This window comes from Poeciliopsis prolifica, unplaced genomic scaffold, assembly GCF_027474105.1.
Source record: "Poeciliopsis prolifica strain line A6 unplaced genomic scaffold, Auburn_PproV2 SCAFFOLD013, whole genome shotgun sequence".
Lineage (NCBI taxonomy): Eukaryota > Metazoa > Chordata > Actinopteri > Cyprinodontiformes > Poeciliidae > Poeciliopsis > Poeciliopsis prolifica.
Genome location: NW_026562388.1, coordinates 10784784 through 10801949, shown reverse-complemented (window position 1 = coordinate 10801949; position 17166 = coordinate 10784784). Strand labels below are relative to the sequence as shown.

The window sequence follows — 17166 nt, the reverse complement described above, 5'->3', positions numbered from 1 at the left end:
TTACGGTGGCAGATACCATACAGACCAGAGTGCAGATGCTTTGGACTTTTTTATTAGCTGGAAGAAGCCTTCCTGTTTCCTGTTATTGTAATGCATGCTTGTATGAATGGCCATGACAGAGTGAGAATATTATTTATGCCACCAAGACTTTAGTGGTGGATGTCACCCAGCTCTTGGCAGAATCCCTTGGTGCACATTTGTCAAATTGTGCTGCTCAGTGTTTACCTTAGACACTTGCATTCTCACACGGGTCACCTCTGTGCTGCAGTGTAGACGTGTTACAGTCACGTCATTAGGAGCCGGTACTTAGAGAAGACTTTGAGGCATCCGGGGTTTACATACGCAAGCACAAACATTCCTCGCCTAATTCCTCAGATGTTGTGGGAAAAAGATAAAAAGGTGCTTAAATACAGACAAATTTATCTAAATAATGCATCTGCTATGCAGTATAAACAATATTTATAACTTTCCAGTGAAAACCCTTATTATCTTAGCTCAGTCTCAAATCCCAACTACTATTTATGTCTTTCAAGAAAATATGATGGAAAGATTAGTTTAGAGGCAAATTGTGATGCTATATGCAAACACAGAGCTTATGCTGATCCTTACATAGGCTTATGTGTATTAGGGTAAGTCTAAAATATTACTTTTTGCAGCTACAAAGCTGTCAAAACTCTGAATATAGTTAAAAATTAGCAGAGCATACATGTTATTTCTGCTTTAATTTGACACTCCTGAAAACATCAAGTGTTTATCATTTAGCACTCGATGAAGATAGAGTCCACCTGTGGGAAAAAAAAAATGCAGCTATTCAATAAAGGCCTCGGAAGTTTGTTACAAAAAAAAGCGTCATGGAGATCAAGAAAAACAACGCATAGGTCAGAGATAAAGCTTCAGATAGCTTCCATAAGATAAAATAGTATGAAACAACTGCAAAGCTACCAAGATGTCCGTCTACCTAGGCTAAAAGGCCAGGCTTTAATCAGAGAAGCATCTAAGAGGCCTGTACTAGGTCTGGGGAAGCTTCACAGCTAAGGTGGGATAAAATGTTGAATCTCAGTTGTGTACTCCACAAATCTGCCCCTTATAGAAAAGTGGGAAGAAGAAAGCAGTTATTACAAGAGAGCCAGAAGAAGTCCTGTTTGGAGTTTGCCATCATCCATGTAGCTTGTAAATCAAAAAATAAAGTAAAAGGTCCCTCAGTTCTTAAGTTCAAAGTAATCCAGATATGAGGGTTGTTTTGATAATTTCATTCTAGTCTATCCTGTTTCTTAGTCTCTTTCTTTAATGAGATTGGTCTTGTTTCCATTTTACTGTAGTTCAGACCTTCTTAGTTTTTCTAGTTATGTTCATTTCTTGTCTCTGAATTCTTTCGATTCATTTCCTAGTCCCTGGGTACTCTCCCTTGCCCCCTGTGCCATTTTCTCTCTCTCTCTGCTCAGCCTACCTTCTGCTCTCTCCCCTCACACCTGCAACTCGTTAGCTCATCAACTCAGGTCTGTTGTTCCGGCAGTCACCCTTCTCTTTCTCACACTCCCTGCTGGTCCCTCCTGTTATTGTCTCTGTTGTCATTGTTTTTCATGGATTTATGGTATTTCTTCTGCTCTGGTTCCCTGTGGTTATTCTTGTAAGTTTTATGTAATTAAGTTCATTAAAACAGCTACAAGCTGCCTCTCTGCATTTGAGTTTACCGGCTAACATGCATGTCGTGACAACATATTTGTGAGCAGGATTCGTCTCATTTTGTGTTTGGTATACTTATGGTGTCTATGTTTGTTGAAAAACGGAAATTCCATCATTGCAGAACACATGTTAACAAGAAGGCCTCAGAAATATTCTGGCTTATGCAGGGAAACTTCTGCCATGGTTAAAACTCCTGCCTTTATCATAAAAGCCAGTGGGGCTCTTCCATTTTATATTTGGGATGCACTTAAACTTCCTAATGAGCTTCTATGTTTGCTGCTTCGTTCTGCCAGTTTTCCTCCTAGTACTCAGGGCTTACAGCTGTGCTCTGTTTAGAGTAATGAACTGTTTTGGCATGTTAATATTTTTAATAGGTCCTATCTCACCACTGTAATGTGCTGAGTTCAACATCCATGTGCTGGTTCCCACAGACTGTAATAGGAGTGTCATTGAGTCAGACAGCAAGTGCCATTTGTCTCTTATTAACACAGAACCCATTCAGAAGTGGAGAGCTGAAGTCAGACGGCACCTCTTCCCTGATTCTGATGTCATTGCAATAATATTGCTAGATAATGTTTATCAGTGCACTGTTTAGGTTGCTACAGAGCAAAGCAGACCTATCCCCCATGGACCATGACTTACTATGCTGACGTCTGTTTTCCAGGAGGCTGTGTGGGCTACGTCAGTCTCTGCAGGCCAGGGTTACACCCCAGAACCTTCTGATCTGGAGCATCTGATGGAGATTGATGCTAAAATTCGCCTCCTCCTTCCTGCTGAAGAACTCCACTCCCTGCTGAGCTCAAACACAGACCAAAACGTGTTCCAGGTAAATCATCCCAAACATTCAGAGCTTTGCAAACGTATTCACATCCTTTTAGCTTTTGTCATGCTAGAGCTGAAAACTATAATGTAATTTTTTTTGGGTGAACTTTCTGTATTTGTATTCAACGTCATGAATCAGAGTCAAACCCAGCTGGAGTTCCTATGGGGTATTTCTCCAGCTTTGAAGATGTAAGAATTTATATCAAGTCTTTGTAAATTGGCTTAAGCTTATTAAGCCAATTTAATAAGCTTAATAATAATTCTGGAAATCTCTGACTAATTCTCAGAAATTAGTCAGATTTAATAGAAAGCAAGTCCTCATCAATGTTCAAGCCTCACAACTGTTTCACAGTTGGATTGCTCCATCAGCTCTGAGCAAATCCCCTGTCCTTGCTGAAGAAAGACATCGTCATGATGCTGCCATTGTAGCACAGAGGAGGTAGAATGTTCAGGGTGATGTGCTGTGCTATTTTTCTGATGAAAATACATGTACCTTACAGTTTGGTCTCACCGCCTTCTTCCACTTCTTATGACTTGATTTCAGTAATGATGTTATTTTTACTGAAATAACAGTAAAAATAAATAAATCTGTCCATAAATGGGCAGATTTATGGAGTGCAAAGTCAGCAGTTGCCTTTAAAGCAGAATTTTTCGCCTGAGGTTTGGGTCTCTGCAGCACCTATGATGTTATTAGGACTCTGTTTCTCTGTTTTTATTTATGGCTGTGCTTGCACTGCTTTAAACTGTATTCCTAACCTGTTTGTGTAATGAGTATTGGGTTTTAAGGTTTAGTTTTCATGTTTTTATTTACATTTAAAAACTCTTTCAATATTTAGTTCATTCTTTGTTGCTCATTATTATCAGGGTCTTTCCACATTAGTCAATTTATGTTTAGTTTTTCAGTCAGTTTCCACATGCCCCTGATTATCCTGTACCATGCGTGAGTATATAAGCTTACTGGTTACATCTGCTTGGGCTCCTGATCTCCTTATGCAAAGTTTGCAGTTTTTTTGTTTTGTTTTTTTTTTTAGTTGTTTATAATTACATTGTCTGAAGTTTAAACATATTTGGTGTATGCCCACTTTCCAGAAATTAGATTTTTTGGTGATTAATATTTTAAATAACCCATATTTTTAAAACATGCTAAAAAGAAATACACATGGAATCAATGTTGAAAATACAGCTTCTTGGATCAGCTATTGTGCATGCTCTTTGTATTAAAATTGTATTTTCCGAGTTCCCAGTGGGAAAACAACAGTCCCAATGAAGTTGGACTTTTGACCAGGAAAGTTGAGGGTTGTCATGCACTTGTTTAGCATCGAGTCTAGCTGCCATGTATACAAACAAATTGTATAGCTGGTTTGCACATTATAAAACCAGAAGCACCTATAGTGTTGCACAATCTATATTTTAATTGATTGATTACTTTATTCAACAGATTCATGTTCCTTTAGTGGAGAAATTAATTTGTATAGGCTTGCATTACAAAAACTAGGTATTGTCACAACAGTTTTCAATTTCCACAGTTTGCTGAGCCTTCAAAAAGAATAAACTCACTTAAGGTGTGATGTAATTCTCAGATCCAAGCTTTGTCTTGTGAGAAAAGATAACAAACATACTATTCGTTACATACTGGCTGTATTAATATGGGACTCCGCTGTGGGTTTGTTCCTCAGTGTTTTTTTTTTTTTTAAAGTTTTTATAGTCTGAAATTAAGAAATGTTTTTTCTTTTTTTTGTTTTTTCTTTGTAAATTTACTAATTAAAAAGAGATTGTTCTGACATTTAAATGTTGGTCAATAAAATTAAAAGGGTAAAATCAGTATCTTCATCAGCAGTTCTCAGTCATATGCTCTGATTTAGAAAAGCTCGACAAACTTTAATAATATGTCCAATTTTATAGTTGGGATATAAAACGCTAGACACAGTGTACCACAAGTCTATTTAGCTGTGAAGTCAAATGAAATGCATAAATTGCAAAGCAAAAAACAATACTTTCAGCTGCAACTCTATTCAAATTTAGAACATCTATTTTTGTCTATCAATTTAGAATCAAACTGCATGCTTTTGGATTCTTGGAGAGAACTTGAGTGGCAAAAAGAGAAGAAACCAAACAAAGCTGGCACGTAGCAAGAGTTTCAAGCTGGAGGCCTTGTTGTAGAATGGCAGTAATAACCACTCTGGGAACATGATGCCACCCAAAAGTTTCCTGAGTGACATTTTTATTTTCAATTAAAGGGATCAAAGAAAGTGACTTGGTTGTGTTTTTCATACATGATATTTGATTTCATCACAAAGGGCATCCAAATATATGCTATAAAGAAATAGTCATTTTCCATTTATTTTCTGAATCAGAGAAACAAACCAAATATAAGAGTTTGTATTCAGTTTTAAATGAATTCTGCCTTGAGTCATATTTATGCTCTGTAATCTCTTTTGCATCTAAGAGTAAGTTTAAAATGTATATTTGTAAAGCTGAAGTTTTCAAGCTGTTCTATGTTTGAGTTTGATGTTAGTAATCAACTCTGTCTCTGGATATTTTCCCACAATATTCAAAGTTTGATTCTATGCACTTGATTTGCAAAACCTGTCACCAAAAATTGCTCATTTGGGAGCTGTTTCACAAAACCACCAACTGGAGGAAAACAAATTATGACTGTTCTGAAAATTTTACTGTCAGGATGTGAATTTGGGTATTTTCTTCTGAGCTTCTTTTCAGTTAAAGTGCCACAAACTCCTAAACAAACTAGTGATTAACATTTTTATCTATGTGAAAATTTGATTGTAAAATGAGAAATAAAAAAATCCAAATTGAGGGCTGGTACTCGACAGCACTGCCAGCAAGAAGGTCCTGGGTTTGAATTCCTGCAAGAGAGCTTCCTGCATAGAGTTTGTATGTTCTCCCTCTGCATCCATTAGTTCTCTCTGGTGCTCTGGCTTCCTCCCACAGTCCAAAAGAATTAAGTGATCTCTCTAAATTGACCTGAGATTTAGTGTGTATGTTTGTGTCTGTGGTGGACTACAACCTATCCAGAATGTGCCCCACCTCTCAGTCAATGACTGCGTTGGTCATTGAGCCACAAAATAATGGACAGCTCAATGGCTGTCTATTGAGCTGCTGCAATTGAGCAGGTTACTGTTTGTGTTACAAAACAGTAACCTATCTGATAATACAAATAAATTTAGCAATAAATTCATGATGTGAGTCATTGAACTTTTTTTTCCTCTATTTCCACCTTTTATTGTCTTCACATGCCAAATAAGTTCTTGGAAAATTTAAAGTCTTATCCAGCCATCATCTGCTCTTTATTAAAGCTTAAAAGACTAGTGCAGAGTACTTTTTCTGAGGCATTCCTGGAAGTTATTAACACTCAAGTTTTTGAAATAAGAATAAAATGTAGTCTTTGAATTTTAGTTGGTGAACACCACACCTGTTGGGGCAACAAAAAAGAAAAGTCAACCACCCTGTACATTTTTTGCAGAACCAATGATTTGTTTCAGGTCAGTACTCATAAATCTTTAAAGAGCACATAAAAAATATGCTTTTGTTTTGCTGTACCTTTCTTTTTGGTAGTTAGGATTTCTAAATGGAGTCTTTTAGACAGCAGTTTAGAAAACGTCATGTTTTCCTGCTCGTTGCACGCTGTGATAAAGGAATGGAATATTTCTGTGCTTTATTTTTTTGTTTCTTACTGATATTAAATCAACGTAAATTTCTGTTTTTCAAATTCATGTACGCTTCAAATTGATTGCAGAGTACTAACATAAACTTCTATGTACAAGAATCTGCCTTTGAAACCAACCTACTTAGTAAATAATCCATCTGTGTTTAATTTAATTTCTGAACAAATCCAGCTATTATGAGGAGGCCTAAATGTTTGTTAAAGAACATTGATGAACAAAGAGCTTCACAGAGACCAGACAATGTGGTAGACAGATCAGGAATAAAACTGTTTGGTTGTAAAACATTTTCTAAAGCTTGGAACATTTTGAGAATTGTTTATTTTATAATCTAAAATTGGAAAAATGGCGCAACATGATCTAAACTGACAGACCATTTTATAAGAGGGAACCGTATCTAACATAGTTCTTGAGCATAGAGAAAAAAAACTGTAGGCCAAAAACACAAGACAAATGCAAAGCACAACTGGGGAAATTGTATGCCTTTCTTTTTAAGTACCTTTAACTTGGGGATTTAGACTCATGTTGCAAAAAGTTCAGAGACCACTTTCTTAAATTACAGCATATTGATATGTTCTCAAATGACTGGGTCATATTAATTGGATTCACTTGCATCCAATTGAGAATCAGCGACCATACATGTTGCTATTCATTGCTGCTCTCCATCCAGTCTGACACTGTGAGCTCTTTTGCAAAATAAGCATAGGCAGAGTTTTCAGTCTGTGTGCAAAGTTGTTAGAGAAATTGCTCCTATATGTATAGTTCTAAAAAATATTGACACAAATGCCGATTAATGTTGAGCCATGTGTCCTTTCCACTTCTGTAATGTGCTAATTTGTGTTGTTCGATCACATTAAATCCCAAGAAAATTTTTTGAAATTTCTGGTTTTAACATAAAAAAATGTGAAAAAGTTTTACTTTTTCACATTTTCTTACAAAGCAATGTGTTAGTAGAAAACTAATATAAACATTCACCTTTGTAATGCAGGTTATTACAAAGTTGAATTAAGCAAATTAGAAAGTATACCAAAAAACTATTTGGTTTTCTTTGACACTGTTCCCTTTGTACTTTTGTCAGCACTTTTTTGCATTCTTTTATTCTCTCTGTTCACTGTCTCCAAATGAATCAAGCCCTGCTGTCATTAAAAACATCTGTGTACATAAAGCCTTAATATACAGTACTCCCCACTTACTGTACCGCTGTGTGGTAATGCCAGCACCACCCATGATCCGCAGGATTCCGTCACAAGTTTTCTGAAGTTGGTGACATGGGTGTTTAAATTGGCGTGCCCAAGCTTGTGTGTTTCTCAGATTACAAATACATACGTTGTTTTATGGTTGCTTTTTTTTTTTTTTTTTAAGAAAAGGAGCAACACTAATAATAATAAAAAAACAAAACACATTGTTATGGTTTTAAATCACTGTCACTATTTTGATTGCAGCTCACCCAATCAACAGGGTTTGACCATATTTGTATTTGCATGGTTACTGCAGCTGTGTTTTGACATACACCTACTGAGTATATACTTTGCTGTAAGACTGTGAGGTCAGTTCGTCATACTGTGTGGTTTTTGATACTCCTGATTTTTAACAACAGCAACTGTTAAGTGAAAGAGCAGAATTTTGGGCAGAAAACTCCCTTTTGGCCAACACAGCGTGGTCAGTGGATTATTTAAGAACTCAAATTTTATTAGGTCCAGTCATGTAATTATAAGCACAAGGGAAAACTTTACCCAGTTGTGCTGAAACTTAAGACAACATTTATGCTAAATGTACAAGACAAACTTAAACATGAATAGTGTTATCCTCTGAGTTGTGATAAAACTCTGAAAAAAGATTTAACTTTGTACTGATTACGTTGGTACAGCACCACCCATCAGGGGATTTTATATTTTAGACAACAACCAGTCATCTTATTTGTGTAATATTAGGCAAATGTAAAGTTGAAAATGGTAATTTGAAGAGGGTAAGCAATTCAATTCAATATAGCTAAAACAATATTGTTCCAGAGTTTTTGTTTTGATCTGAACAAAAAGGACACTTGTGAAAAACTAATGGGGTCTGACCCTATTAAAAAAAGCTACTTTGCACAAAACATTAAAAATGGCTTTAGCAGTGAGGTGTATTTGCTGATCAGTTATTTTAATCATTAAATCCCTGAAGTTTGCCTTCCTAGAATCCATTTGCCGCCTTCTAATACTTGCACATTTCATGGTTATTGATGAGGTCAATTTAGATCAACAAGTTCATGGAAGATTTATATTTTTGAAAATAGAGAAGAAAAACCTTCATTAAGAGGTTTAACAAAAGATGTTTTGATATCACCACCAGCAAAGTTGCAACATGCTCAATTCTTGAATTACTTACCTGATCACTGGTGGCACCCACGTACATGCGCTCATGCAGGGTGATGGTCTATGATCTCAGCAGTCTTCCATGTCAGGATAATCACTATTACAGTACAGAGAGGTTGATGGAGTTGACATGGCCTTTAAATTCTCTAGAAATTAACTCCAATAAGTAGGTGTGGTGGGAATACTGACAGGATTTATTCTAAGTGCTGCCTTAGAACCTGATAATGATTTTATTTTAATTTTTCTTTGGTGCCTGATACTAGAGAACACAACTGAGACTAGAACTCAAACCTGTTCTGATGTTACAAGTCTTATTTTTCCCGCTCTCTAAATGTCCTTGGGAGACTAAGTGTGAAGGATGTGAGCTCAGCCCCCCATGTCTTTATAGCAATAGTTATTAATGATTACGACATTCAAAGTAAAGTGGTTGGTTTACAAAGCAGGAGAATGACTTTCTGTAAGTTTTACTCACACATGATTAATTTGAACCGCAAGGAGAACATGTCAGCGCCATATAAATCCAGAGATGAGGCCAACTAAGAATAGCATAAAACCTCTGAAAACAGAAATCCCTCAGCATAGATCTTCATCTAAGCATGATCCTCAGTTACTGAAGGATTTTTGTGGACACATGTGCAGCCAGAGAGTCCTATAGAAATAAGCAAAAGCTATACTTTGCGTGAAATGTTGTTGAACATTATAGCAGTTTTCTAAAACCCAGTAAAAGTGGTGGAGCACTAATGCCTGTCACATGACTCCAGAGGGCAAAAACATATTCAATATTCATGCAAATGTCATCATTACAATTATAATAATGGTTAAGTTAGCATGACAATATAGCACTGATGAAATAGGGGAATTTTAAGTTTGTATTGGCGTTTTTACCTTACCAACAGTTTATTTGCATTCATAAATATAATGTTTCTTTTTACTACAAAAATGGAGGTAAATGTTCAAGATACACAAAAACAAAAATAATCCAGCTGAATTTTTGCCTTTTTTATTGTTTATCATTCCATTAGATCACTTTATAGCTAAAAGAATGTGTTTACTTTGGTATGTGCAATTCTTATGCAAGTTTTGATATGTGTCTTGCTGCACTTCAGTAACTTAATTGATTTTCTTGTTTATAAACTAAGGGAATTTGTTTCCCTTTGTTTCCCTGGTCTAAAATAACCAGACAGAGCCATTAATGAAGTTTAATTTAAAGTGTCATATAAAATTAGATTGATATTATGCCTGCTGCAGCTTTGGGTCCCAAGTAAATGAATTTTATAAGTTATAAACAAATGCCAAAAAATATGATTTGCTTATCACCAATTATTTCTGACTTTTATCTAAAATCAAATGATAACTTCTGCCGTGTTGTACCGCATCATATTATATTGTTAGTATCATATCCCTGTTGTATTCATTAATGTTAGCGTATTGTACCTTTATTATAACTAAATTATACATATTTTGTATCTGCATGTTATTGTACCATATCATACTGTGTCTCGTCTTACAGTCATTGTCTAGCTGTCGCATCACTCTTGTGTTGTTATAATGTATTAGTATCATATTACAATCATACTGCATATTTAATGTACGATTATGCTGTCATTATCAAACCAAATAGTGTTTATATCTGATCATAATCTGTTTAACTTAAATACACATAATTGTTAAATTTCTGAGATAGAAATTTATAACCCTTAACTGCTATAATCTCAAATGTCTAGATATTGTCACAGTGCTAAGGTGTCAGGGTTGTCATATGGCATTCTTACTGTTATACATACAGCTTAAAAATAATGACCACCACACCCATTACACCCTGTAATTCTACTATGATTCACTTTATTGTTTCTTACAGCTCTCCCACTGCTTGTATCCTCAGCCACATTTGTGTTAAGCGGGTCACTGAGGTTTTGCTTTGTCATGTATGCTTTTTGAGTGTTCCACTCATTATGGAAGCGCACTGTGAATTATTTGGTCATATAGCCAGCTGTTGTCAAAAAACAGCCATACTTATTTTAACCTAGGATATGTAACTTTTATTTTTTTTAAAAAAAACGTACATATTTGTTAAAACTGTCCTGCCTGTAATATGAGACGCATAATGAAAAGATCGAACTCCTCCACCTCCTCCCAGTGTTAATATTGCTATCTGTCTAAAATAACCAGACAGAGCCAGGAGGAGTGTTTGAGTACCGTCAGTCGTCCTCAGGTACACACTGCTCAATGTGCTAATTGCGGTTACTAAACTAACTGTTTATCCACCGCCATTGACGGCCTTCATGACTACGCTGGGCCGTATCGACAAGCTCTAATGATGGGGAGAAGCCTTAGTGTAGCAAAGGGAAAGTGGGAGATGTGAGCAGCACATACACAAGTTTGATTGACTGCGCTAGGACCATCTTCCTGGCTTTGATTGGTTGTTTGTTACTGAGTGGTGTATTTCTGTGGTTAGCGCTTGGAGAAAGCAGAGAAACTAGATCTTCTCACAGATTATATGTCTCATACTATACTGTCAGAACATAGTGACAGTTTTAACAAACATGTAAAAATCATATTTTTTCTAAAAGTTACAAACTCAAGTTTTAAGCCAAATACAAGTGGTGGAATATATTCCAGCACTTGGACATAAATTGGATTTTAAAAAGTTTGGTTACAAATTTTGAAAACATTTCCTATGGCATGTTTTATTTTCTACCACTGGAAAAAAGTTGTTTCCTTGTAGAAGACTATATGCTGTACAGCTGTGAGCCAGACATTGTCAAACATAGCATCTGTTTTTTGGGGGACAAAGAGTGCTAAAGGATGCTTGAGTTTTTTTTTTGTTTCTTCCATATGTTTTTGATAAATATTGAATTTGTCCTGCTTTCAACTCTTTTTATACTTCACATTTCATTTTGTCTGTGTCATTGTTTGGCATAAACTAAAGTTATCCTATGTTAACAAAGCATGCTGGGTGGAGCTCATCATTTGAGCATCTCCTAACAACAAGAGCAACACAGTGGATGTATTTACAGTCGTTTGAAAACATTTCCAAACACAAGTTTAGACGTTGAAAATGTAAAAATGGGGACTTGAAATAATTTTCTTCTATCTTAATATTATTCTGAACATACTAAAATCCACATGTGGCATGATAGGTATTTTTACCTATCACATTCAATGTGGTTTTAGATTGTAAAATGCACCAGGAGGTTTTGATCTGAATACTTCAGACCACCCTCAGTTCTGAAAAAGAAAGCTTGTGTACACAGTCCAGATGACCCACAAGTGAATCTTCTAATACTTCAGGAATGTTCACCAATCATCAAGTCAACAAGGATCCAAGATGTTGACAAAAAAAACCCTGATCTCTGGAGGGGGAAAAGAGGAACTGGAGACAAACACATTTTCAGTCTTCAGGCCCCACTATTTACTCTTATTGAGCACTATTACAGTTAGTTGATTTTGGAATGTTTTAAAGGAGAAATAAAGAGTTGGACTTGTTAAGTACTAATTACCAAAGTTTTAGCAGCTGATCCACTGTATAAAATATAATGCATGCAGTTTTGCTGCCGTGCCTCCATCTCTAAGCTTGTCGGATGGATATGAGTCACAGCTGGGCAAAATGTCACCAAGGGAGACACAGTAAGAAATATGAAACTGAGAAAAAGTCAAGACGCTCTTAAGCTTCTAAACAGCTCGTGTGCTTTCGCAGGGAGAGCTCGTGGCAAGGCATGTGGACAGGCCTTGGCAGATAGCCTGGGTCCACGTGGCACATCCAGAGCAACCACTAAAGTTCACATTTCAAGAGATTGAGAGAAAACAGAGACGCAGATAAAGCAGGAGAGAAGGTGCTGTCCTCAATAACATGGAGCAAATTAGTATGGCTGTGTTATTTCTTTATGCCTTCTCTTCCTTGTTGTAGGTGTTGAAAATAGATCGGTTCTTACAATGCCTTGGTTGCTTTACACAAGTTTCAATAACCTTGTGACCGTTTGTCACATTGGAATCCTCACGTTTTCATTTATTATGATGGGATTTTATAGGACATACGAACTAAAAATTGTTTATAGTTATGAAGTGAAAGGAAAATGAATCTAAAAGAAGTGTGGTTTCCGTTTGATTTCAGCCCCCTAAGTCAATGTCAATCACCACACCTACAGCTACATCTGCAAGTATTTGAGTATGCCTCTGCCTTTTTATGTTTTTTTTTTTATTTTTTATTATTATTATTGTTGCTACAGAACATCATGCCCACAGCCTGATTGTGCCACAGCCATGATTCACAGTGAGATCAGGGTGTTTCCTAATAACAAATGTGTTTCAATGGAGAAAATTTATGGAGAATGTTTTTGGAGATTTCAGCCAAAAACTTCAGTTTTACTCTCATTTCAGGAGAGCATCATTCTTCCCATGTGTGCTATGTTCCCCACATTACTTGTGGCAAGCTGCAAATGTGGCTTCTCATCACCTCTTTTAAAAACTGTTTTACTTTACAGTCTACAACATTCATATTTGTAGGTAACACAACTAACAGATTATTTTTCTTTGGAGAAGAAAATAAAAGTCTTTCTTCTTCCCAAAGAGATAGTTTGGATCGATAGCCATGTCTTGGTTAGTGTGCAATTGTGTGCCATACTGTTTCCATTTATGGATGATACTCCTTGAGATGTCCAAATCTTTGTGTATTGTTTTATAACCTAACCCTGCTTTGAAGTTCCCCACAAATTTATCTACTATGTTTCTTTGTTGTTATGATCATGTTTATTCAATAATATTCTCAAACAGACATTAAACAGGGGAACTCTTTTTACTTCCTGATGTGATAATTTTTTTTTGAAAACTTAGAAAAAAGGAGGGTGAATACTGACACACTTTTCATATTTGTGTTTGTTTATAAATAAAAAAGCTCTTTTTTTTGCTCGTCAGTTGCGCTCTTCTTGGTCTTTTTGATGTTGTTCAATCACATGGAGTCCCAATGACCTACATGGAAGTTGTGTTTGAAATGTGACAAAAGCTGCACATGAATACTTTGCAAGAGACTCCATTGACCTGCAATGAATCAGCTAAGAAACGGAAAATCAGAGCAAAACAAAAACACACTTCCCTCACTGCTTGCTTTTTCATGACTGGGGAACTTAATGCGATCAACAGATATTGTTCATAAAACAAAGGCCCCCAAAGACAGGGTCAGCAAGCCAATTTGTGGTTACTGCACAGTAAAAAAATGTTGAAAACATTGGCTGTATTCCACATCACTAAAATGTTTTCCAAGCAAATATCCAGACACAATTTTTTTCCTGTTATTATTTTATTTATTTTTTACATGAAGTACTCAGAAGAAACTCTTGATGTTTGTTTTTGATGAGTAACTTGCCCAGCCATAAAATATGAAGAACTCAACACTTCAACCTATTTGATTCATCTAACACAAGCAGTAGCATTTATAACTGGATTGAGAACTTTAGTTCGATTAGTTTCATTGGACCAAGCTGCTCCTGTTTTACTTGTATCGAATGTGTTAACAAGCATATAAAGTTGCTCTGGCTGCCCCTCTGACCAACTAAAATACAACATGAGTCAGTAATCGCTCTTGCAGAATAAAAATACACATATTGTTGTAGGATTCACTTATACAAGACGACATAAACATTTTTTTTTTCAATGATTTTCCTTGTGTATCTGACACGGATCTGCATTAGAGTACCCAGCTGTTATTTTTGGCCAGACACACCACAGATGCAGTCCACATTGGAGGGAGAAAGAAACACCAGACAATCAATTTCAGTGGCTCTCACCACTAAAAAAGAATTCGAGAATGATATTATTGTACGCTACCCATAATTAGGTGATCTCTCTGCAGAGCTTTAGAGTTCCAAGATTTGTTTTTGGGCCTGATTTGAAGTAATGTGTTAGGAGTTTTGTCACTTTGGACGTCAGTGGCTGATGTATCAAATGCTGCAGCTGTTTCACTCTGAAGCCCACTGACAAAATCGATGTGGAATGCTTTGTCTCTATTTGAGGTCAACGCATGAAACCCAGCATACACAGGGATTAATGAACACTTGTGTGTGTGCCTCACGTGTTATAGGACTGCTAAATATTAGGAAATCTTTTAATGATAATAATGGAAAATATTCATATCTAATGTTGTGAAATTGTCCTACTTTTTTCTTTCCTCTTTTTGATTGGCGCTTCCACTGCTCTGATTTTTAGCACTTTTGGGGAATGTCATTTGTGTATCCTGTGAGCACCTATGGTACTTCTCTGAAAACTATTTCCTACTGGCCAAATTTTACATTACTGTGTAAAATGCAAGTTCAAAACACTTGGAAATTATTATTAAACAATTACTACACACAAAATAGTCTGTTCAGTTTCAGCAATTGCACATACTTAAATCGCAATGACAATATATTACCAATATATTGCGAAGCTCTAACATGCTTTGGGAAATTTATCAACATGAGAACACATTTCTGTTTTTACTTAAGTGATATAGAGTCTCATTCAGTAAATATTGAAAAGTGAATTTATTTAGATTCACTAAATGAAACACATTGTTATTCATAAGCTGATGTTTTAAAGCCTTTATTTTGGTTGATGGGGATATTCTTCATACATCCAAAAAACATATTAAGTTTAAGATTAGAATATTTTAAAACAGATTTGAATATTACATCAGCTTAACTGAATAAACAATACAGAAATGTGGGCTTAGAAAATATGTAGTTAAAGGTTATTATTTTCAAAAGGTACTTCTGGTCTGACGAACAAAGAAAAGTGAGGCCATAATGATATATAACATTTGTTTTAGGATATTTATGAAATTCCTAAAAGTGCACTAATCATCATGTACAGAGCTTTGTAAGCATAATAATGTTGTGATCCTTGTACATCAGACAGAATGGTATCGTTACAGTCCAAATTATGATGATAAGATCACCTATTTACATGTTTCTTAGATAAAGGATGTTGATTTAAAAAAAAAAAACATAACATTTGTATATTTCTTTGAAGTTGCGTTTTAGGTTATTTATTCTTTTAATGTCACAAGAGAACAAATGCTTCACATAATATTTATCCACTGCCTAATTTTTATTGGAATAGTCCTTAAGGCAGATTAAAGCACTTGACATAAAACACAAGGTCTCATTCTGCATAGTCCTGCTGAAAAGGAGCAAATTTGATTTACTGTTCTGGAATTATTACAAGGAGTTCCAACAGGCTTGAGAATTATCTTCCCGAGTTCAAAGGTTGGCCTTCACTGTTTCATATCAAAAGCTTCTTGATATGGAGAAATTTTTCTGCCATAATCCAAGAAGACACATTTTTAGTCTGAAAGCAGGATTTCATGTCTTTAGCTCTCAAAACTTTTCTTACTTTTGCTTGCATTTTTATTTTGAAAGCAGGACTTCATATTTTTCTTCTCAAAACTTTAATGATTGTACCAACCAAAGACAACATTGTCACAATATTCATCCTCCATGTCTTATTTACATCCACAGTGCAAAATGTACTCATACCAATTACTCTTCTTCCCCTTTTGTTGTGACAGAGTTCAATAAAATCATGCAAACTATTGCATAATTCTGAATTGAAAGAAAAATGCTAACTATTCTCAAATATAATAATCTGAAAAGTATACATTTATATTCAGCCCCCCACCCTACCACCACCACCTTCTCTGACAGCATAAAATCCAGTCAACCAATAGGGTTAGTGAACCATTTAATTAGTCAATGGGGTACACCTGTTTGTAATTTATCCTCAGTATCAATCCACCTGTTCTAGGCCTCAGAGTTTTGTTAGCGAACAGTAGTGAATAAACAGTCATGTCGAAGAGAAAATTGTGGAGAAGTTTGTAGTAGGCTTTTGAACATCTCCAGAGAAACGCCTATCATGCAAAAAGGCACAACTGTAAACCAAGCAACACATGGCTGTACACTTAAGCTGACAAGCAGGGCAGAGAGTGCATTAATCAAAGAGTCAAGGTGGCCATGCAAGATAGATGGAGCTACATATTTGGCACTTCTGGATGAAAACCTGACCTTGTACTGGCTGCAGTACAAGTTCAGAGCAATCGGTACAGTCTGTGCAACCTTTTTACAAAGGCTTCATTTTCTTTACAGCTTTCTGTTTGTAAACCATATTTTATTTCCACACAGTTTCACAAGCATGCACTATTATTTTGATTTTTTAATGTAAAATCAAAATAAAATACTTAGCTGGTGAATAAATTGTATGCAATATATTATCAAATGCTTCAGTAGGTGAAACTGGAGGTGAACTGTATAGTCCTATGCCAGATAAGCAATACTGCAATAATGGGGGTATGGATGAGCACTAAAACACATTATGTATCATTTCTTAAACTTTTGTGAACATCAGTTCTTTTAATTTTCCAAGTCAACGCATTTGATTTGCGTATCTCTCTGCTGTGCTAAACTTACTGAATCTTACCTCATTTTAAGTTTTTACTTATTCTAGAAAAACTGGCACAAACACTATTATAATATAGCAGAATAATTGTTGGAGTCTGTTCAGGCATATAAACAATTTTTTTTTTTGAGAAGCACTGAATCATTACTACAATGTAGAGAAAAGCAAAGGCTTACATCCCCAACACTGCTTTTAAAATATAT

General features: G+C 35.7%; 1 protein-coding gene across 3 annotated transcripts in view; it reads left to right on the top strand.

Moving 5' to 3' along the window:
• fsip1 (fibrous sheath interacting protein 1) overlaps nucleotides 1-17166 on the top strand; it is a 34086-nt gene that overhangs the window by 4580 nt on the left and 12340 nt on the right. For 2 of the 3 annotated variants that reach the window (XM_055038333.1, XM_055038332.1), the window contains exon 8: nucleotides 2348-2509. In XM_055038333.1, the coding sequence (XP_054894308.1) occupies nucleotides 2348-2509 (162 nt within the window). Of the gene's footprint in view, nucleotides 1-2347; nucleotides 2510-4554; nucleotides 4711-17166 lie in introns of those variants that run through there. The other variant, XM_055038334.1, reaches the window with a different exon arrangement.